The sequence below is a fragment of the Nothoprocta perdicaria genome, unplaced genomic scaffold (genome assembly GCF_003342845.1).
Source record: "Nothoprocta perdicaria isolate Ctin4 unplaced genomic scaffold, notPer1 scaffold_65, whole genome shotgun sequence".
In the NCBI taxonomy this organism is placed as follows: Eukaryota; Metazoa; Chordata; class Aves; order Tinamiformes; family Tinamidae; genus Nothoprocta; species Nothoprocta perdicaria.
In genome coordinates, this window is record NW_020455921.1 from 211,372 (window position 1) to 233,337 (window position 21,966).

At 42.9% G+C, this 21,966-nt stretch overlaps 1 protein-coding gene across 1 annotated transcript in view; it reads right to left on the reverse strand.

Annotated features, from left to right (window-relative positions):
* Window position 1: 1 nt before the first annotated feature.
* Window positions 2–21,966, reverse strand: part of CHD7 (chromodomain helicase DNA binding protein 7) — an 80,403-nt gene continuing 58,438 nt past the window's right edge. Inside the window, exons 15-37 of the mRNA XM_026050075.1 lie at window positions 19,443–19,653; window positions 18,755–18,950; window positions 18,391–18,558; window positions 17,571–17,750; window positions 17,367–17,477; window positions 17,079–17,284; window positions 15,943–16,142; window positions 15,191–15,350; window positions 12,133–12,222; window positions 11,581–11,684; window positions 10,000–10,129; window positions 9,667–9,739; window positions 9,423–9,477; window positions 8,559–8,787; window positions 8,186–8,394; window positions 7,370–8,047; window positions 6,522–6,682; window positions 4,665–4,892; window positions 4,031–4,474; window positions 3,264–3,485; window positions 2,625–2,765; window positions 2,102–2,206; window positions 2–1,241 (exon numbers count right to left, since the gene is read on the reverse strand). Of these exons, the coding sequence (XP_025905860.1) occupies window positions 285–1,241; window positions 2,102–2,206; window positions 2,625–2,765; window positions 3,264–3,485; window positions 4,031–4,474; window positions 4,665–4,892; window positions 6,522–6,682; window positions 7,370–8,047; window positions 8,186–8,394; window positions 8,559–8,787; window positions 9,423–9,477; window positions 9,667–9,739; window positions 10,000–10,129; window positions 11,581–11,684; window positions 12,133–12,222; window positions 15,191–15,350; window positions 15,943–16,142; window positions 17,079–17,284; window positions 17,367–17,477; window positions 17,571–17,750; window positions 18,391–18,558; window positions 18,755–18,950; window positions 19,443–19,653 (5,258 nt within the window). The 3' untranslated portion in view covers window positions 2–284. The remainder of the gene's footprint in view (window positions 1,242–2,101; window positions 2,207–2,624; window positions 2,766–3,263; window positions 3,486–4,030; window positions 4,475–4,664; window positions 4,893–6,521; window positions 6,683–7,369; window positions 8,048–8,185; window positions 8,395–8,558; window positions 8,788–9,422; window positions 9,478–9,666; window positions 9,740–9,999; window positions 10,130–11,580; window positions 11,685–12,132; window positions 12,223–15,190; window positions 15,351–15,942; window positions 16,143–17,078; window positions 17,285–17,366; window positions 17,478–17,570; window positions 17,751–18,390; window positions 18,559–18,754; window positions 18,951–19,442; window positions 19,654–21,966) is intronic.

The following is a 21,966-nucleotide window of genomic DNA, read 5'->3' on the forward strand; positions in this document are numbered from 1 at the left end:
AAAAAGAAAAGCAGAGCATTATGTCAATTTCCTTAAAAAGACATGATCACCTCTCAAATTTCATCTCTCCTAGGGATAATAAATAATGCACTGCACAATACTTAATGACCAAGATACCTTTTGACACATCTGTATAACATGACTTGAACTTTTTTTTTTTCTTTTTGCTACACTATGTTACAGAACAGCTTATAAAAACTAAGTATGGACATTAACTGTGAGTGTAAACAGTAGGACTACCACTTGTCAAAAGTTTAAAACACTTTAACTGTAACTGGTACTGGTTATTCATCATTTTCATTGTTTTCTATTTCTTCCCCCCCGTCAAGTGAGTCTAATTCTTCACCCTGTGCTATTTCATCTTCTAAAACGGAGGAATCTGCAGTTTTGTCAAGGCTCTCCTCTGCATCGCTGCCCTCTAGGTTCTCCTCGTCCTTGAAGGCAGTTCCTTCAGTCTTGTCAGTAGCTTTCTCTTCGGTGGAGCCCACTGCGCTCTGAAGTCCTGCTAGTGCTGGGAAACCAGGCAGAGTCAACCCTCCCAGTCCTGGAGGTAGAAACATAGATGGATAGAACAGGCCAGGAGCCATGGTGGAGAGCAGGAAAGGATTGAAGGCCAGAGGGTTCGCGGGCAATCCAGTGTTGGTGGTGGTGGTGGTAGTGGTGGCAGTGGCGGTAGTCGCCGCAGTAGCAGCACTCACGGATCCGTTCGCGGAGTCAGTAGCAGAAACAGTGTCTGTGCTTTTCTCGGAGTCCTTGTTCTCCTCCTCGTTCTCGTTCTTCTTCTCCTCGGCTTTCGCAGTGCCCTCCTCGCTGTCGCCGGGAGCGGAAGCAGCAGCAGTGGCGTTGCCAGGAGTAGCCGCGAGCGGGTTGTTGAGCAGCCCGCTCAGTCCGAACATGTTGGGCAGCCCGGCCATGCCCGGCAGCATGAGGGGCAGCATCGCGGCGGGGCCCTTCGCGTCGCCGCCCGCCGCCGCCGTCGCCAGCCCTGGCGGGAAGCCCATGAGGCCGGCGAGCTGCAGGGACTGCAGGTTCTGCAGGTTCTGCAGGCTCGTGAGGTCCATTCCAGCAAAGAGACTGTTCATTAGGAGCGGGTTGATTCCCGAAGTTGATGCTACAGCAGCAGCTGCTGCAGCTGCTTTGGCAATTTCACTTTTTGGCCTTCTTCCTCTTCTGCTCGCTCCTTCCTCCCTCACCACAGGTCCAGTGAGAAGACGGTCAAACATGGACTCTGGAACAAAACCCTGAAAGAGAGACACAAAACCCAAGTGTCATCCTCAGTTAGCTCGGGTAGCTTTGCAGCACTAACTGACAACCATGCGGTTCCTGCTTTCAGTTCTCAGCACCCACTTTTGGCACAACACGTCAAGAAGAACTGTTGTAAAACATGGAAGAAACAGAAAGGATTTCACTGTGCCCAGGTTTTACAAAAGCGATTTGTATTTCAAACCCAGCCAGCCAGCTGCTGAAACGAATGAGAGCGGAACGCAAGAAAAACGAAGGGAAGTAAGGCCACACATTTTACTTATTTAATCACAGCAGGAAAAGAAAATATGCTGGCACTCTGTCATTTCATTTAAAACGTAGCAAAATACTACAATTACAGGAGTTTAGGGCTTTGTACTGAACTCCAGTACAMTGAGTGGCATTTTATGAAGTATGTGCTGAGCTGCATCCTTTATTTTCAAACACGTTCAGTAGAATATAAGGCAGAAAAGTTAATCCCTTAATGCTACATGCTGCCGAGATAAATTGTTATGTATATGACAATATTTTTAGTAGTTGCTTAACATATGAATCCTTGTGTTTATTAAAACTCCTTGTTTATATGAAAAATTGAATGCAGGACAAATGATGAAAGTTGCTTTACTGCAGCTGAGCTTTCCAGCGCACTGCAATCCCACCCTGCCTCAGCTTTCCATCATCAACTCTTCTCCGCTGCTCCCAGTGGGATAATGCCGATCCGGACCCTGCATTTTCCTCAGATCAAACCTAGCTAGGAGATAAGGACTTAATAATCCATGTTTCCACAGGAACATTTATTCTGTTTCAATCTCTCTGTGCTACTACCRGCGGTGAAGCACAGCCCAGAAGTTTCACTTACAGACTGTTTAACAATGTCAGTCCAATCTGGAGCAACAGCAAACTCAGGATTTTCTTCCAACCATCTTGGCAAGTCCTTCATTGGAGGGGCCATGGCTCCACCCATCTAATCCAAAAGATCAAAGTATTAATTAAAAAGGAGCTACATATATGGACATATTTCATCTATGCAGTTCCATCTCCGAAGGATGGCATTAACGGCTTTCAATTCAGCTTRTGGAGACAGAGACCTGCAAATGATCCTAGAATTGGAAGGACCACGTTTAAAGCAATAGTGAAATACTGCAGGTAAGATATACCTGCTATGAGGAAAAATAAGCTATAGTTTCAAAAAGTCATGAATTATTCACTCAAGTCATTAATATATCAGAAGAGCAGAAAGGGAACTAGAGAAATTGAGTAGCAGAACCCAGTAAGATTAAACACCAGTGCCAAATTACTCAATTTTTGAGAGAGTCTGGAAGAGAAAGTTTGCTTTCCACATGCAAAGAAGTTATTAAACAACTCAAGCAAACAGTTTTTACCTTCTTTCCATTTCGCTTATTTACAACAGGTACCCTTTCTTCTCCCGTCAGGGTGTTTATATCCAGTTTATTAGGGTTTCGACACCTGTGTCGTTTTTGTTTCGGCTTCTGAAATGGGGAGAACAGCACATCTGCGCTCTTCTGGAAGGAAGAGAAGGGTCACTGCTGGTTAGTTTGTCATTTCCTTGTCAAAGATCATCAATTACAGAACCTTTTCTGACAAAAAAAAATAAGAATGGGGCCAACTATACACCCCCAGATTGTAAAAAAAAAAAAAAAATCCTCCCTCATGAAGTCCAAAAATTCTGCACAACTTTTTAATTACTTACCTATTTAATCAGATTAAGAAGAAAAAACAAAGACGGCCCACACTCCTGTGATTCTCAAGAATTTACATCACAGTAAGGGTGGCAAAAAGGAGTTTCTACTGAAGTCAAGCAGCAGCTACAAAACCCAGTGACTATGTGTGAAGAAAATGGTTCTGGTGCCTGTAAGGCCTTTTTCACAGAATGGTTAAGGTTGGAAGGGACCTCTATAGATGATCTAGCCCAACCCCTCTGCTCTAGCAGGGCCACCTAGAGCATGTAATATTTTCCATACCGAGTTCCAATAGCTGCACTTTCAGAATCACATACTTACTGGTACATAACTTGGCATATCTACAGTGTAGGTAGGATGCAGTTTAAGCCATTCAACTAAATCCTTGTTTTTAGGAGCATCCTCTCCCACCAGCCTGGTCCCATCCTCGAGGTTGATTACAGGGATGCGAGTGTCTGGGTCCAGTTGACCAGGAGATGGAATGTTCCTTGCTGGTAGGGCCTCCATATCTTCTTCAAAAGCTTTGGTCACTTCTGCATCCTCCTAAAAAATTATCAACGTTGCTATTAATTCTCATTTCAAAGCATCAGCTACCTGGCAGAAACTACTTCACAAACAACGAACATTAAGTGCTCAAAGACATTCTGTACAGGCAGGAGTTAATGGGGTTAAAATAGTCACATTATGTAAAACAACACTGTTATGTTGGGAAGCTTTGTAAATTTAGCATCTAAGTATAGTAAGAAATAGCTAAAGACAGAGTATTCCCAGCTAATGGCCCCAAAGCATTCCTTTGTATACAAAGATTAATGTTACATATACATTATAGGTCTTGTGAGAAAAAGTTTTTGTCTTTTTGAAAGGAGAAGCTACTTAAAACAAAGGCTCAATCTGCTAGAGTTAAAACTCAATATGGGCAACACCTTGTTTGCTTAAAAAATAAATAAATAATGCTTAAAACACAAAGAAAAAGCTGGTTGGGTACAAACTACACATTACCATTAGCCACAGTACAACACCACTTTAAACTCACGCTCAGAAAGTACTAGACACAGAACAAATATGAGACAAAAAGGTTGCTGTCTTACTACAGTCAATGGTGTCCGTTTGTTGCTCATAAATAACAGATCAAGCCCTTCTACATTTTTCCTCCTTCCTCTCCTCCTCTTCATGGGCGGTTCTCCATCTATTAAAGAGCCATTTAGTAGATGCCTTGTGGGTGTGCGTGACAGACCTGCTTGCAGCAGCTCCATTTGAGTTTTAAAGGCATCAGACACGGGTGTGGAGACATTAGGCAAGATAAACTTTGAAGTAACAGATGAAAAATTTGAGGTAGAACTTGTTGCCTCTCGTGAGGCCTTTGATAAATCTACAACCTTTTCTTGTCCATTTTCTGAGACCACCTGAGACTCACGTAACTGGGCAACCATTTCCATAAGATTTCTCCTCTTGGCAGCTCTCTCAGCCTCTATTTCAATCTTTCTTCGTCTCCTCCTCCTCTGACGTGGAACCGATAAATTGAGTGCATCTTCCTAATGAAAAATGACCATTTACAGTTATTAACAAAGCTAGGCTCTCTATAGTGATTTTAAAAACCAAAAGACTAACCACGTAACTTTGAAAACAAAGCATTTATGCAAAAAAAAAGGTCTTTTTTTTTTTGTTTGTTTTTCCTATTATGCAAAATAACACCCTATTAAAATAAGGAAGGTCCTTTCTTGCCTTTGATAGCTGAGGAGAAGCGGTTATGTCTTCGCTGCCGCTGATGCTGGCTTGGCCCACCATGGAGAGCTCTGCAAAGCTCCTTTTCTGCAGCGGGCTGTCCACRGCGGCCGGCGTGTAGCCCGGGATGAGCCCCTGGAAATCGAACATCTGGCGCCTGTTCACCGGCCACTTCCCCTTCAGCACGGCCTCGCAGATGTTGTCCAAGCGGTTGATCATTACTCGGTCCTGCAAGAAAGAAGGGTCCCTAATGAACACCTTCCRTTTCAGAGGCATGTTTGAAACTCCAGATGACTGTAACCACACAGTCCAGCTTGCAAAACTCAACACACACATTCAAAACCAACTACACTTGAAAGACAGGATGAGCCGACTACCGTACGAGTTAACACAGAGAAAGTTATGGGGAATAAAACAGCAGCAGAATTAGAAAATAAGCACAGGCCACAGGGAGGGAGGGTGGCAGAGAGTTTTCTGCCAGGCAGCGTATAGGCTGACCGACTGACTCAGTGCTGTTTTATACTGCTAAACTACAGCTGTTAGCAAGGAAAGGAAAGGAAAACTGAACATCTGCAAGGCGCATCTTAAGGCAGCGGTTCTTAAGATCCGAGACGCTGGATCTGGCAAGTCTGTCCTAGGAAGTGGATCCTCATTAGCGTCACTATTAATAAAGTTCAACATTATGAAACGGGCACCAACCTAGGGACACCTAATGAATGTCAATTTGCATTCCACGCCCATTATCATTTCAGATTGCACTGAAGCATGCACCCTGGAAACTCCCATCGTGTCTATTAGTCTACTTAAGAGGAATTTGTGAAGAATAAGGATTTTCACGTTTTATTCTTGCATCATAACTGGAAWCAAGTTGACGTTTCCAAAATGTATACTAGAAGTAGAGGAAATGCAGGCTCATTTTGTTTTTTCTGTTTCAGAATTTCAGCCTGTTCTACACCAGCCTGCTTGAAGTAGCAGACACTTCAGAGCTACAAGCAGCMCTGCTGCCCAGGGGACACGGGCACCAGTTCAGTTTCCTGAGGAGCCCAGGAGCCACTGGCAGGGCGCAGCAGCTGCAGCAGCCGGCCTGCTTTCCCCAGCAATAAGCCTATTAAGAGCCAGGTCCCCCTGCCCACCCTCCCCGCCAAACCAGATGGCCCTGTTATGGTGATTAGGAAGCTTAAGACTATTACTACTTTATTTCTATCTCTATCCTTACTATAGAGTAAGGACGGGACTAAATTATGTATGGATTTATTACAAGGTTATGGTTTCATATTTTTTGAACATTTTATATTAGATGATTTTCTGCATTGTTACCAAAATAAAATATAGCTTAAAATATAGCCTTATCCTATCTGAAATTGCTGCTTATGTTTGCAGGACACCTTAATACAATTACATCTGTCAACATTACATAATGGCTTARATCATGTAGGTCATCAATACTCGTCTGGACAATCTCCCCACCCCAAAATAAAAGATCTTAAAATAAATAAAAATCTCTGCTCTCAACACGGTAGATGGCTCTGCAGGTGAAACCCATAACCCAAGATTATAAATTTGCTTCTAGCAAAAGAGGTATGAGGGGTATGATTGTGCTGACACACAATCCCAAACCCGAAAGAACTAATGTCTTTTAGTGGTTTGTTGTTTTCCTGAAGAGCCACATTGGCAAGAAAGCAGCTCCTCTTGTTTCCTCTGCTAGCAGCCAACAAAAATGTTATTTCACCAGTCGCTATTAGGGAAGGAAAAGCCCCCTGCACACTGGAAGTAGAGAACCGGCAAACCAAGGGAAGGCTCTGAACACCACCCCGCGCCACCTCCCCTGTCACCCCGCGGCGCTGTACCCTAACCAACCTTGGGCCAGAAGGAGAAGGCAAACGTTCTCTCGTGAAGCAGCTGAACCACCGAGGGATCCCCGTCTTCCAGGTAGAAGCCGTCACGGGTCTCATCCCTCGCGGTGCTCATGGAGGCGTTGCTTTCTTCRTCAAAATTCTTACCCTGAGAAACGGCTCCTGCTGGGGAACAAGCAGGGCGGCRCGTTAGCTGCAGGGCGCCCCAGGCCCCCAACACCCTCAGCCCGGCCTTGGCATGCAGCAGGAACAGGGCTTGGGTGCTCAGGAAGAGAAGGGTTTCTTCAAGAAATGAAGTAAAATTTGATGGTGACAAGTTTTATCTAAGTTACTGAAAAAAATATACAAGTCTGGTGCTATAAAACACAGGAAAAAGGTGGGCTATGAGTCAAGCCATTGGTATTTCAAGTCAAAATTAAAGACCGTTTTTACCTCAATGTTTTATTAAGTCCTCTAGAATAGTAAAAGCAGATTCCTCCAAAAAGACTGATAAATCAAAAAGACAACTAAACAGGTTAAACCGTCAGGCTTCACCGAGCATTTTTAACTCGGGCATTTGTTTAGTGATTGTTACAGCAGAGGTTCAACCTTCATCTTTGGCACGGAGACTGAGTTATCAGCTCAGAAGCAACTTTGAGTAACGCCCACTGAGGGGAACACCCCAGAGATGATGAACGGATCTTCTGCAACCTTATCTGGGCACCTGGCACAGGAAAGGGGAGAGGAGCTGCCGCATGCAGCCCATCCCAAGCTCTATAACGTCTCCTCATATGTCATTTATCAGCTGGCACAAGTTGAAAAGAGCTGGGGGGTTCACGCTAAACACACAGAACTACCTGACCAATGTATTACCTTCGGGCTGGGAGGATTCTTCTGATTTATCATCATCATCCAGTTTCTCTTCTTCATCCTCTTCTGAACCTTTTTCTGAAATAGATTTTGGATCTACATCTGTATTCACTTCTATGTCTTTCAGTTCACATTTAACAGAGCCAGGCTCAGCCTCAGCATCACAGTCCTGCTTAGTGTCTTTATCCGCAAGAGCCGCCTCCTCTTTGCTATCAGATTTTTCTTTGGCTGCTGGATTTTCAGACCCTTCAGCTTTAGACTCTGCTTGTTCTGCAGCCTTTTCTTCTTGCACTGGTGTGGATGGGACAATAGGCGGTGTTTGACTGCAGGCAGCACCCAGAGGGTTCAGAACAGACACAGCATTTGCACTACCCGCCCCTCTGCTCTGAGCAAAGTTTTTGTGGGCCTCAAGGAAAGAGAGCTCCGGATCGTTCAGAATGTGATAATCTGTCCTACTGACTCCATGTTTAGCAGCACCAATCAGCAAGTCCTTGTCATGTTTACCACACTCCCACCACTCGGGCAGGTCCAAGCTTGGCTGGCAAAGCTTTAGCCTCTCCGCCAGCTGCGGGTGATGCAGAACCTGCTCCCGGATTTTCCGCAGCAGCTCGATGCGATAGAGCGTCCGGGAAGCCCGTTCTTCTGTGATGGGCTCTATCATGGTCGAAAGATCAGGAGGTTCTGCAACGACACCAGTTTGCACTGCTTAACGTGGATTAAATGTGTGCCCATTCCTAAATCATTGCACCTAGGCATCAAGSCTACCAGTTTTCCCTTCTCTTAATGGTTATGGGGATTCCTACAGCCAGCAGGACTTACCGTCATCTGGTTTGACGGGCATTCGGCACACCCGTCTGCACATGTTCACAAAGCTGTTAAAATACTTCTCCAAGCTTTCGTCGGACTTCTTATCAAGCCTGGCAAACGCTCTGAACTGATTCCAGTCAAATTGATGCTTTATAGGATCAAAAATAACGCCAAACGTAGATACCACACGATAAAAATCGGCTTCTTCTCTTCTTGTCCATCTAGAGAAGAAAACAGGAAGAAAATGGGGCCACGGAGGAAACAGGAGCCCAAACACACACTGCATGTACCCCCAGCCCAAAAAGTATCCTTCCAAAGCAGAAGGAAAGCACTGGTGACACACAACCCCACACGAGGGTAGAGGACAGATCCCCGAGCCACTCACTTTTGTCGTTTCTCAGTTATTATGGCTTCCCTTTCAGCTTCTAACGCCCTCACTTCTTCCCGAGGCCGACGTCTCCTGCGGTCGGTCTTCATCAGGGCCTCTTGCCTCATCTGTTGCCTTTTATAGCTGCGCTGATAGGCAGTGATGAGGCGACGCAGGCGGGTAGTCAGGGTTGAAGTGTTGGGCCAGTAGAGCTGGCCGAGCTCGGCATTGCCCTCGCTGTGCTTGTCTAGGGAAGAGAGAAGCACTTGGGCACCCCAAAACCACCACTGAGCATTTCAAAGCTTCTAGGGCTAAAACTGGATTCCTATTTAATCAGATAACAACACATGCGTCATTAATATTGGTGCTTACAAATTAGAAACGGGATAACCACTTTGGTATGAGATACAAAGTGCAACTTAAGAATGCTAAGTGTTTAGAGATAACTATCTTTCAAGTACTATTATTCAATGGTATGAATGCAAACATGGTATGTATACTGCACCTACTTAAACTAAATCAGCAGATCTCTTAACATGTTACTAAGAAGATAATTCTGCCTCTAAGGAAACACCTCTGCTTGTAACTTCCCACTTTATTATTTTCACTTAGTCTTGGCAGATTTCCTGCCGTACTGAGACACATCTCTACAGTCACTTCAAGATTATTTCAGCAAAAATATCAACAGCTGCATTTTATGAAATACTCAGTCTTCATCATCACAATTTCCCCTACGTAATCAGAAACCAAGAATGCCCTAATGTGGAATTATTCACAGATAGTAAATAATTACTTTAAAAGATGGGAAGCATGAAACGTTTGGGTAGTAAAAACCTGAGGTTTTTTTTTTTTTTTTTTTTTTTTTTTTAACTGTAGTCTTACTTGGATGGATTTCTATGGATTCTTCTTTGTCCTCTGGAGGCGAGTTTGCAAATTCCTTTGGGGAGAAGATGGAAATTATTTTAGCTTTCAATTTTGACTGCACTTGGTCAATTAGAATACACAATATCAAACTGTCTTTGCCAGAGAAGCTCATCCAGTGGCTCCAAGACTTCAGAATCAAACATCAAGATAAATGGGGAGTATCAGTTATAGGGCATAAATGGCAGAAGATTAAAGTTCTTACATCAATTTCATCCTTGAAAGGAGTTCTGGTTGGTTTATATTCAGGATCTTCATCCTCTCTGTCAAATTCACCTCTATAAAATATTTAAAAGAAAAAAAAAATCAAAAAAATTCAAGCTAGAAGGGTCAGTTTTTCGGCGGGAGGGGGAGGGAAMTATAAATGTCAGTTTAGTGTACCAAGTTACACACCCATATTTGCTGCAAAACTCCATGTAAATAATTTTATATACATTTACATCAAATAATTGTTCAGATCATCAGGCAAGATGTAAGCAAAATATGATATATGAACGGATGCTGGTGAAATATATTCATTTTTTCMTGTCCTCCTTACCCATCACCACCATCTGCCAACATGTCTGTCCCTCTCTGCTCGGCAGCGATGGCCTTCGCATCAGGCATGCCAACCCGCTCCAGGAAGCACAGCGCTGGATCAGCCCTCATGGAATTGTACTTCTCATAGCCTGCGTGCACAGGGGGAGGACAGGGGGAAAAAAAAGATTTAAATCTATGCTGCCTGTAAGAAGAATAGTTCAGACAGTACAGTTTAATATATATATAAATAAAAACATATACACACACACACACATCTATACTATTTATCTAATTTCTTTTAATAAAACATAGAAGTTGTTACTGTGATTTTTACAGGACCAGTTTTCTAAGAAACTGAGAATATCGGGAATCGTCTTTTGATTCATCCAATAAGGTTTTTATATGGGTAAATTTCATCAGTACAGAAACATTTTCACATCAATATCATTAGCAAAGAATATCGAGGAAAGCCTTCAAATTAATGTCTTGCTTTCTACCACAAGTGACAAACTTCTTTAAGATCCCTTCAGCACTCTGAAAGCAGTTCCTCACGTTCAATACTCCCTGCTGCAAACACCCAGTGCAAAAGGAAACGCTCACAGACGCATTTTCTATAGCTCCAGCCCTGCTGGAGCCCTCAATGTAGGCTGCAAAAATGCTGTATACACGGGTTATACAGAAGGCCAACGAACCTGTCTTATTAGGTTTAGGATGATGCATGTCAGTAAGATGACACTGTTCCCTCTATGGTTTTCAAACTGCTGTTTGCTTTTTTACTGCCCAAGTTGACTAGATGGAAAATGGCAGATCCCAACAGTGCACTGCAGGAAAATGATTTTTAGACTAGACTTGCCTCAGCTGAGCCCACAAAACAGAGCTGCTGTACATAGGCAGAACAGCACAATTCAATTAGGATTTGTACTACAACACACTGCTCCTAACTGCTGTAGAGCCTCAAGCCAAACTGTAATCATGAAAGGTTTTATAAGCCATCATTCTCCCCTTTAGTCAGGCTGGGCTGCTGAGAATACCTCTGCGACCTCCAGAGAATTGGGATTATAATCAGGAATCGCTCACTGTATATATCATGCCAGCTCTGCATCCCCAGCCTTTCAAAGTTAACAAGGCTGCATCCCACTCAAGGGAGCCGGGAGTTCTCAACACTGACATTTGTGAAATATTGCTTGGAACAAAGCCCAGGAGGCACTTGTACAGATTAATAGCAGAGGTTAAGCCCACCGTCCACTTTGACACTGGTTGGCAGAGTTAGCAAGAGAAGCAGCACTGGAAGCAAAGTTTATGGAGATCTATCTTACTATTTGGCTATTATTTAAACAAATATGGTTTTGTTTTATTTGCAGCCAAGAAAGCAATGTTTTCTTCTCAAATGCTCTGCAAACATTTAAAAACAGCATCTGATATTTACGACTCATATTAGGCTTTTAATGCAGGCAAGGAGAGAGAAAAAAAAAAAGAGAGATAGAAGCCAAGAGTTGCTTGGAACAATACTTGTTAATATTATGACTGAACAGTCCCACACACAGAAAGCAGAACAGAAAGCGCTACGACCGAGTTTTGTTCAGAGTGAGACATCACTTACCATGTTTGAACACTCCAATTAAAAGGGATTTATCCGCCTCCTTATCCCACCAGTCTGCGGGAACTTCGGCATGGAATGGCTCAGGTATCCAAATATCTACTTCACTGAAAGACAACATTATATGTGTTCTCAAAGGTATTATTGTACAGAGATGTTCAAAAAGAAGAAGAAAAAAAGCCATTTTGTAAATCTGCATTTTGAGAAGCTGTAAAAATAATTAATACAACCAAAAAGTTAAGCTATTTTGGGAGTGGAATATCAATGGCTACCCAAATTCCATTCATTTTATGCCTCTTTTTTAAATCTTGTAATTTGAGATAAAATAATACTTCAATTTTAGCAGAACTGAAGATATTATTCTATCGCTTCCCACCCCACCCCTGCTGCCCCCAGGAAAACGACCCACTGGGCTTTAAATACTAACAAGGCTGCTTACGAACAGACCTTCACAGAGAGGCTGCAACCTCCCCTAAACGCCGCATTATTACAGTATGCGTGCCTTACATAAGGCAGCCTCCTAAAGCACAAAAATAAGCCTGTACTTGTACTAACCTTGAGTCAGCACCCTCTAAGATCTTGTCCGCCTGGTCCCCTATAACTTCTTGCTTTAGATAGTACAGCATGCGGACACGCAGCAGGACCCTGGAGAGGAAGGCAGAGRGGGGAAGAAAGTTCTTAACTTCAGGACTGTTTGCCAACAGTGGCTTTTGGCAGCTGCTGCTGTTCATCCATCATCCTGCCAAGGCTGATTAGCCATGCTGTATGGTAGGCTTGAAGCGTGACAGATGGTGGCACATAATCACCTCTGTGTGGTGCTTTCTGCTGGCTTCCAACAGGCCTGCCTGGCAACCGCTTACACTGCGCAGAGAGGCGCCGCGCGCCGCCCGGCCCGGCCGCATTTCATTTCGTTCTACCTAGTGCAGCTTGTGAAGTTTAGACACGTACTCTACCGCTGCCTCTGAAGTATTGAGGCAAGTTTGTAAACAACTGAGCAGATGGCTTTCAGTAACTGTTCTGCTTCATTATCTCATAAAATTTCCTCAGCTGCTGCCTTAATACCATTTTTGGAAGCACATCAGAAGTTGTAGGAATAAACGAGATATAAAATCTGGTTTTACTACCTTACAATAAACCCTCAATATGGAATGTCAGGTTTTTCAGATTATACAACTTTTTGCTTCCGAGAATGGAAAAAAATAATAATCCCTCATTTCCCTTAGGAGATATTAACTATTTTTGCTCTTTGCAGTCCAAGCTGCTATTTAATTTTACCTGCGCCTCACTAAGTGCTATAAGGAAGTGAAAAGTCTTCAGCGCCATGTTTACTCTTCCCCCCAACCCTGCAGCCCCACAGCCGTTTCTGAAACCACGACCAGCTACCGCGGCCGTCACAGCTGCCTCTGGGCTTTCAAGGTGACTAGTGAGGAGGTCACTGGGCAGAGAGCAGTAGCCACCTGGTAGCCACCACTGGCCCCACGCCTCCCCAATCCAGGGCCCCCCTGCTGCCTGGCCCTTGAAGTAGAGCTGCCCCCGACCAAGATGGCGGAGACTTGGCCGGCCCTCTTGCCGCCTCCCAGCCCCTCGCCATCCYGGCAACCGTTGAGCTGCGGCTGCTCCGGCGGGGAGGCAGAATTCCACTGGCCAGGGTGCACGTAGAAGACTCAGACCATGGAAAACCAGTGGAAAACCAGCCATGGGAGCCCCTCGTCTGAAGACTGCGGCAGCGGGAGCAGCGCCCGGTTTTACACGTGTTGCTCGAGCAAGCCTCCAAAGAGCGCGGATCTGAATGAAGGTCATGTCCGCAATTCAAAACATGTCAGACATGCTGCTCTTTGTATGCGTGATATGTGGGACCAGCAAGGTGTCTCCGCTCCCTGTGTGGCAACATAAATAAGCCACAGAGGGTCTCGATCATCTTAATATTAAGCAATACCAGCTGTTACATCAAGTCAAAGAAGAGCAGGAGAAAACAAAGCRTAAGCTCTTTGCACCTTTCAGGAGCCCTGTGCATCACAATGGCATTAATGTGTTACACAAGGGCAGGACTCTGGTTCTTATAAAGCCAATTGCTACTGCTGCCTTCTGAGGAAATTTATTCAGACTATTGATTGACTTCCACCTCTGTYTGATTTTACCTGAGCTAAACATGTTGCTCTGCAATTCACTTAGCCCTGGTATATCTGAGAAGTGACTGCTGCTGAAAAGCTTCTTGCACAGTGATTTATCAATCAGCCTTCCTGATCCTTGTAACTCTTCTATGGTATTATCACAAAAKCAACATTTTTTTTTTTAAATCTGATCCAGAAAACTGAAAAAAGTAATGAGGACATGTTGCCTACAAGATTAAATGAACACCACAGGAAGAAATTTAATACCTTAAGCACAAGTGAAATGTAACAACAGATCTGAGCAACAGTTCGGAAAAAAAATAGAGTGGTTTATTTGGAAGTGCACTTGTTAACATAATTCTGCAGGTATCTGCTTTCATCAGTTGAGAATTGTGGTGGGTGGTGTCTTGAGGTAAGCTGATAGCCCCTTAAGTGCCTCTCCTCCTTCACATCACACCCCCTATTGACAGGCCACAGGTACTTTTCAATATCTATAGTTTCTTTCCAATAGGGGAATAGTGTTAGTAAGATACAATGTATATTAAAGACAAAGCAATGCCTCCCAGTAACACTGCACTGCATTTGTACGGTATTCGTTTGTTAAAGCAAGAGTATAAACCAACCAAACAAATCCTCCCCAAGAGTTTTTCAGGACAGAGTTGAGGTTAGGTTCAGTATCTCTAGCGAAGGATGACCAGAAGTAAAACAGAGCTGGAGAGCCATGACACAATCGAAGGAAGCTGACACAAAAACAACTAAGACATTACAAAGAGAGAGCAAAAGAATGCAAGAGAGCCCCTACAGAGGYATCCATTCAGCAACAAAACAATAAACAATAAAATAATTGCCAATAGAGAATGATCTTTACCACCCAAAAGGCTTAATAATGTAAGTTCAGCAAACCCAAACCAGCTCCTTGATTTTTGCGAGAGAGTTTTGTGAGAATTTCTATTTCAAACACCAAGCAAGAAAAGAATTATTCCGTATTCTGAATAGCAAATGAGGGAGAGAGGAAAAGAATGGAGGAGGAGGAGGAGGAAGTTAACCCCCACATGAATGAACTACTGCAGAAAAATCTGGAAACCAAGAGCTTAAGTTCAAATATCARGCAAGGAAGTAGGGAGTTTAACCACTCTACTCCAGAGAACCCCACAGATGGGTAAGTTACAGATCATTTATGTTTAAGATACCCAACTGTCAAGAGAACTAGACTTGAAATAAGAATATGTTCTTTCCTCTATATGGTAAACAGAAGAATTGTACCTSATCCCAATCAAATTTTGTAAACAAAACAAATTTTCTTCACCGTGTTTTAAAAGCTGATCATTTGTAAAGAGCTTGCAGAAATATCCACACATCTGTTAAGACGACTCTTCCCAAATTAAAGTCAATACAATATTTACATCCCACYAAACAGCCCTGCATTCTACCAAACATATCCAAATGAAGTAATGGATATTTTGAAACAGACAATAAAAAGTGAAATATTTATTAATACTTACTTATTACAATGGTGTTTGAGATGTTTCTTATAGCTGTCTTCCTGAAACAGCACATCTGGATTGCAGGTCGTCAACCAGTCGGCATCTTGCAGCACTGGCTGTGAACTCTGCGCTTTTACTTTTTTGCCTTTTCTCCCTCGGGGCACTGGTGCAGACAGACCTACAGAATCCCCCAATATTTCTTACAATCGGAATAGAAGAGCTCCAAAAGTGCATTGCAAACACACATTAAAGCTAAGGATCACTACTAAATTATTTCCTTTGTAGGCAATGCAACAACCAAGAAATAAAGAAMAACAACACAACTTGGTACAGGGATCTGCAAACAACAAAATCAACAGAGACTSCCATGCACATTTAGGTGTGAAGATTCCACAAATCCAGAGAGCTAGCCATAAACAATATAATTATATTTCTTGTAAAAACGCTCACGAATCTGAAACGCCAGAAAGCAAACCTGCTTTAGGACTTAGTGCCATTTCAAAGGATTACTTCCAGCAGAARGTGCAGCCTAAAAACATGCTAGAATATTTGTGCACAGCAGACTTTAGGGGAAGAGCAGTGCATCATACAAAATGTGTGCAGGAGACTTTCCCTTTAAGTACTGATTCAGTCAAAGCCCACCTTACTCATAAAATCTGACAAGATCCTACAACCTGTCAGAATGGCTGTAGTTTAAAATAAATGCATAGCATGACGAAAGTAATTCTTACTTATTTACTAGCATCATTATTTGATTGTGGTAGACATACCGGAATGATTAACCAGAGCTCGAGTTTGCCCATCTGCAGTCGGAGTGATCAGATCCCAGATGAAACTTTTGATATTTTCATCCCCTTTGTAATGATTAAGACAATATACCAAGATAGTCCGGCAGATGGTTTCCACATCTTGTTCTGTTAGCTGACGTTTATAGCGCCCATGTGAGAGGATGTCAGTCCACCGACCCCAGCTACAAGAAAAATGTGTTCAATATAAAAGCCAGGGCACTGGAATTTTCATTTGTGATTTCTTTTTAACCCTTGGTGCCAGGCAGGTCGGGACCTCCTGCGTTAGCAGTGATACATTTGCATGTACAGGTTATGTCATGGAATCCAACTTCCAGCACCAAAGAGCTAAGGATACTTATTCTACAAAACCAGCAGTAGGTTCACTGCTCAAAGCTAAAATTGAACTACMGTCAAAATAATGAAGTGCATCCATACAGCACTAGTGTTCCCTGGAAGCTCTCAACAGAAATTCAACAAATTCCTACAATCGTGGTTTGGGGGAAATCAGCTCTATTCTGAGCTTGAAATCCACTACCAACAACTGCTGCATGCAACTGTAGGCAAAACACAACTCCCTGAAAAGGCAGGCAGCCATTCTGAGACCTACCATGTTGGCAATTAAATACTGCTACTGACTGGCAAAGAACTGAAGGTCAAATTGAAAAAGCTAATGAGAAAAAAGTATTCAATTAGTCCAATTTAAGTGGGGCAGAAATGTCAGAATCTATGTTTGAAAACCGTTGGCTGTTGATTTCATGATCACAWTTTTCTTTACAGATAGGCTGTGTTATTCACCACAGCCCTTGAAACAGGAAGATTAAACTTCAGGAACTGTTTACACTGGTGAAAACCAGAAACAAATATTCCTCTCATCACAGGCGTGCATATTTTACTTGTGAGTTCATATCCATCTGGGAAGCTCCCAGACACTTCAAGCTAAAACATACATATATAAGGAACTTAATCTCACTGGCATATATACATCGTAATGAGGTAAAGGTTATGCAGTCAGAGATTATCTCAATGTGTCAAAGAGAACRAAGAATAATTCTCTATATATGATTTCCATATTTTAAGTTCTTTACCCACAACCCACAACTTAATCTGCATGTCCTTACCCATAAACCAACAAGTTCTTCTCTACCCTGAAACATTCACTTCTTGCATAACCCTGTGATTTGTCCTGAGGCCTCCGAGGCTTTGTGCTAGGCTTTTCTTCAGAATCACTTTCCAGGTCTGAAAACTCCATCAGTTCGTCCTCTTTGACTGCACTGTAGAGTCTGGTCTGCTTTCTTACTCTTGGCGTATCGATAACCAGGTTATTCTAAAGAGAAAGCAAAGACATCAGAATTTAGGAAGGGGAAATCCTCATTTATATGAGCTGGGGACTGTGATGAAGATCTTACCCTTCCATTTAAAGCATCGATATCCAACTCAGCCTTCTTGGCCCACTTCTGCCAAAAATTAGGGTCATCCAAGGAAATGTCTGTTCTGTTCCCAGATGCAACAAAACTAGCCTAGTAAACGTGAAAACACAGACACATTGATTTCCTAGCTGCATGCTATCCTGATCACATTTTACCAGTTTTTCTCTGAATTTCAATGCACACCTTAGCAAACGTTGAGCCTTTTCCTTCAGACTCAATAGTAATTGTATGCGTTCGCCTTAAGAGAATCTGATCAATATCCTCTTCGCAGAACTTAGACCCTTCGTCTTCTTCATCCATGAGAGCCCCATAGGCTCCCTTTCGAAGTAGATCTTCTATTTCCTTTTTAGAAAGCTGTTGCACCTGTAACATGTAAGAGGATTTTTTGACATTAGTCAATGTTCATATCTCACAACATTATCTGTTTGGTTGTCCTTTTATTTAGTGTTTTAAGAAGTAAGCTTCAAAAATAAAGCTTTGTTGATCAAACAAACATTCATGCTCAAGTCACCTTTGAAAGGAGAACAGTTGACAACTAAGTTCTTACAGTGATGTTATACATGTGGTTTGTATGATTTAATAATTCATTGCCACTGAAGCCCTTTAATTTACCTCTGATGACTACTAGATCTCTTCTGCAAGCAGATTCAGTTTACTAATCTGATAAGGACTAAAGCAAAAAAGACCCCGCCAAAACAAAATGATTAAAATAGACTGCTGGAGAAGTCCAGAAAGTGCCAGGAGCAACACAACGTAAAGATGGAATGAGCATGGGAAGGAGGGCTGAGGGAACAAGACTCTACCAGCCCCCTTTTGGCAACACACCAGCCATTAGATAGGCTGAGATAGTTTACGTAGCCTTGCTCTGCATTAACCCTGCTTTAGGATGCAGGCCATATTCCATCTGAAACCACTGTTCTCCAGCAAAAATACAAGCCAGAAATGTGTAGCACATTAATATCATCTTTCAGACGTCATGCACTTTAACATCTTAAATTCTTACCCCATTTGTGGCATTCTCTCTTCCGCTCATGGATTGCAGCACGGCTTTGTCAAGGCCAAGCTTTAAGCTAGCTTTGTCAAACATTTCCCTTTCGTAAGAGTTTCGTGTTATCAACCTGTAAATTTTCACCGATTTGCTCTGTCCTATCCTGTGGCATCGTGCTTGAGCCTGGCGGAACAAAGACGGGTGTTTGGTTACACACAGCAAGGGACAACATCAGCACTGCTCTTGTTTTCTATCTGCATGATAAACTCCATGTTTTTAAGAAAGCAACAACAGAATTTCCTTTCCAGGGAAAGTAAATTACAAAGCAAGAAGGCAGAAAAAAACACATTTTCAATAGAATCATCCCTTGTAATATTACCTGGAGGTCATTTTGGGGGTTCCAGTCTGAATCAAAAATGATGCAGGTATCAGCAGCAGTGAGATTAATGCCCAAACCTCCGGCCCTTGTACACAACAGGAAAACAAACCTATCAGAGTCAGGTCTGGAAAACCTGTCAATAGCTGCCTGACGCAAGTTGCCTCTTACTCGGCCATCAATTCGTTCATACGGGTACCTGAAATAAAGAGACATTATAAKGAGAATTTTACTGCAAATGCTTTTATATTTTTGATTATATATATATATATATATGTATATATATAAAATAACATAGATTAAAAGGGAAAAGCATGCAATGCCACTATAGTACCAGCAGAACTACAAGAAATGCAGTAACTGTTCCTGCAGCATCTGCCTTCGATGGTGGAGGAAGCCCTACGTTCTCTCCTGCTTTGCAGCTTTCAATAAGGAACAGGCTTTCCCTCCACGGAATAAATGTTCAGGTTTGGGCTCACTGCTCTCCAGCAACTGAAAAAATAATAACCTAGCAGTAAACTAAGAGGTCCCACATTACAGGGATGCTTCTCCCTTAAGTCAGGTCACCACAGAAAATACCGTAGGGCATTCGTTTTAATTCCATCCCTTTACAGTACAGACCCAGGTTAAACACTGTGGCCACCGAGGAAAGCAGAGTTTATTTAGAACCGAGTTATATTGTTGCTCTCACCGTCTTTGAATGAGGTAGTCTTCCAGTATGTCCAAGCAGCGCACCATCTGGGAAAAGATAAGCACCCTGTGGCCACCAGCCTTCAGTTTTGGCAGCAGCTTGTCAATCAGCACTAGCTTGCCAGCAGCCTGGATCATTGCCTGGAGCTGAAAATCTGGAGAGTCGGCATTGTGTGTTTCTTTAAACTCTTCCAAAATTTTCTCTTCAGCACCTGCAAAGATTGGACAGCAAAACATGAGCCCTGCAAAGGTTTTTATTAATAAACAATGAGTTGCCTTCGATACCCAGTAGAAGCTACAGGAATGTTTGCAGCACTATGTGAATAAACATTTAGGAAAAGCATTATGCTTAAATTTAAAGCAAACATGTACGCAAGAAGAGCATAAATAAACAACAAAAATTTGAGTTTTTTTAAGGGGGTAAAACCTTTTCTAAAAGAATTCATACAATCAGTTGATGCACACAATTGAATGAGAAATTAAGAAAAAAGTTGAAAAAGTAAAATGTATTCTAACAGATCAAATGGATTTTATTTCCTTTTCTAAACAGACATAAAAGAGAAATATCTTTTTCCACGGGACAATACAAGAAATCACATTTGAATTCGTGCCCCTAAACCAGGCTTAAACATGAAGATGACTCAGACTTCCCCCTTTCCACTGTTAACTACAGAGACAAAACCTAAACAATAAAAAATCCCTTTGGAAAAATAAGTAGCAGTGAAATTATCATTTTACATTTTATTTAGCTTTCTTATCCCACTGAATATATTCTTTGTTTCGTCTGTTAAAGCTATGTCATATGTATGTTTTTTTTCTAAAATTAATTAGAAGTTCTTCCTTGCCACACTCCTTTTACCTAATACATGCTAAGAGTTTCCAGGAAAAAAAATTGTTCAGAGCTTCAGTTAACCAGACTGGGGTTAACATGTCACTGTGCCGCCGCTACCTGGAGACAGCAGCTCAAGTTCAAGTTTTATCCATGTTCCTCAACCTCTCTTACACTTCCATCCCTTTCTGAATGTCCCTTCTACAAAAAGACTGCTCAAAGCACTATCAGATGGTTGTTCTGGGTTATGTAAAAAGCTTGGCATCCTCCTTTTAAGATTTCACACCCAGAAAAACAAGCAGTTTTGTTCTTTTTCAGTTCCTTTGATTTATTTTTTTTAAACCCCGCGTGCTAGAGCATTTCTAAGCAGCACAGCACTCAGCTCCAGCACTGCTTTTGAGTCACACAAGCCAACGCAGGGGGAGAAGCGCGAGCGCTGCAGGTGAAACCAGCAGCTCCCTGCCAGGCTTCTGCCGAGCCCCGTGGCTCAGTGGGCCCCATCTGAGGGGACTGSGGTTCAGCCACGGCCACGCTCGTGCTGGGGGGAGCCACAGCCCTCAGCTGCTCCCGCTATCAAAGTCTAGCTACTCCGAGCGTTACTGGTCCTTTACTGAGGACCATCATCTGCCATCACATCTGCCCAGCATCGCACTCCCCACGCCCAAATCATTCCCTTCCTACCACCCCGCCTCCACCTCGGAGACTTCCTAACCGAAAATGATCTAAGAGACTTCCTTGAAACTTGCCGGCAGCTGTTATTCCACACAAAACACACCACGTTGTATCAAAATAAATTCTAAACACAAACGGTGTTGGTGCTTGGGCATGAAAGCGGCAAATGGAGAGGGAAGCGAGAGGGATTYGGGGAGAGCCTCACAAAGCAGCAGACTGGAGAACTGGCCGCTGTGGAACAGGTTCCTCCGGAGCCCGGGAAGGCGGCAGGGCCTCCCGGGCCCGTGCGCTGCCTTTCAGCACGGACCTGTTGGTCGTGGATCAGCAGGACAACCCGAGGCCCACACAGTCACAGGAGGGCAGGCTGTTCTCTGGCCTCGAATTAACACAGTGCTGCTTTGCTAAGGCCCGTCCTCCATAATAACAGCAGTCAGGATTTATTAATTTTTCCCTCCCGTCAGCTCGGCCCAGCCACCATGTTGATGTTAGTCACAAACCACTACAGAGCTCTCAGGAGAGCCTCCCCTCTACCTTTTTCCCCCCAGACAAAAAGGGCTAAGTTAAAAAGCACTTCAAGTCACATCTTCTGTCTGGACTTGCTTCTCCAACAAAAAGGCTATGGTTAAGAAACAGTCATCCTAAAATACTCAACATTTCCTATACAGGCAGCTGGACCTCACCAGTCATAGACACCAAATGAAACCAATTTGTAAGGAGGAAAAGACAACCCAAAACAAACCAAACCAAACTGATACATGGTGACACTGAAAGCCCCTACTTCCGACCACTACCGGACAAAACAAAGTAATAGCAAAAGAGCTGCTTTTTGTCCTTGTAGCAAACATGAAATTTTGAAATTTAAGAATACAGGAAATTGTGAAAGCAGGAAAATAAAAGCATAGATTAAAATTTGCTGAAAACCAAGACACGTTAAAAACACCAATCTTAGAAGCCTATAAGCAGAACTATTTTCTGATAAACTCATTTAATACAGCAGATTAGCTTAAATCAAAACAAAGAGCCC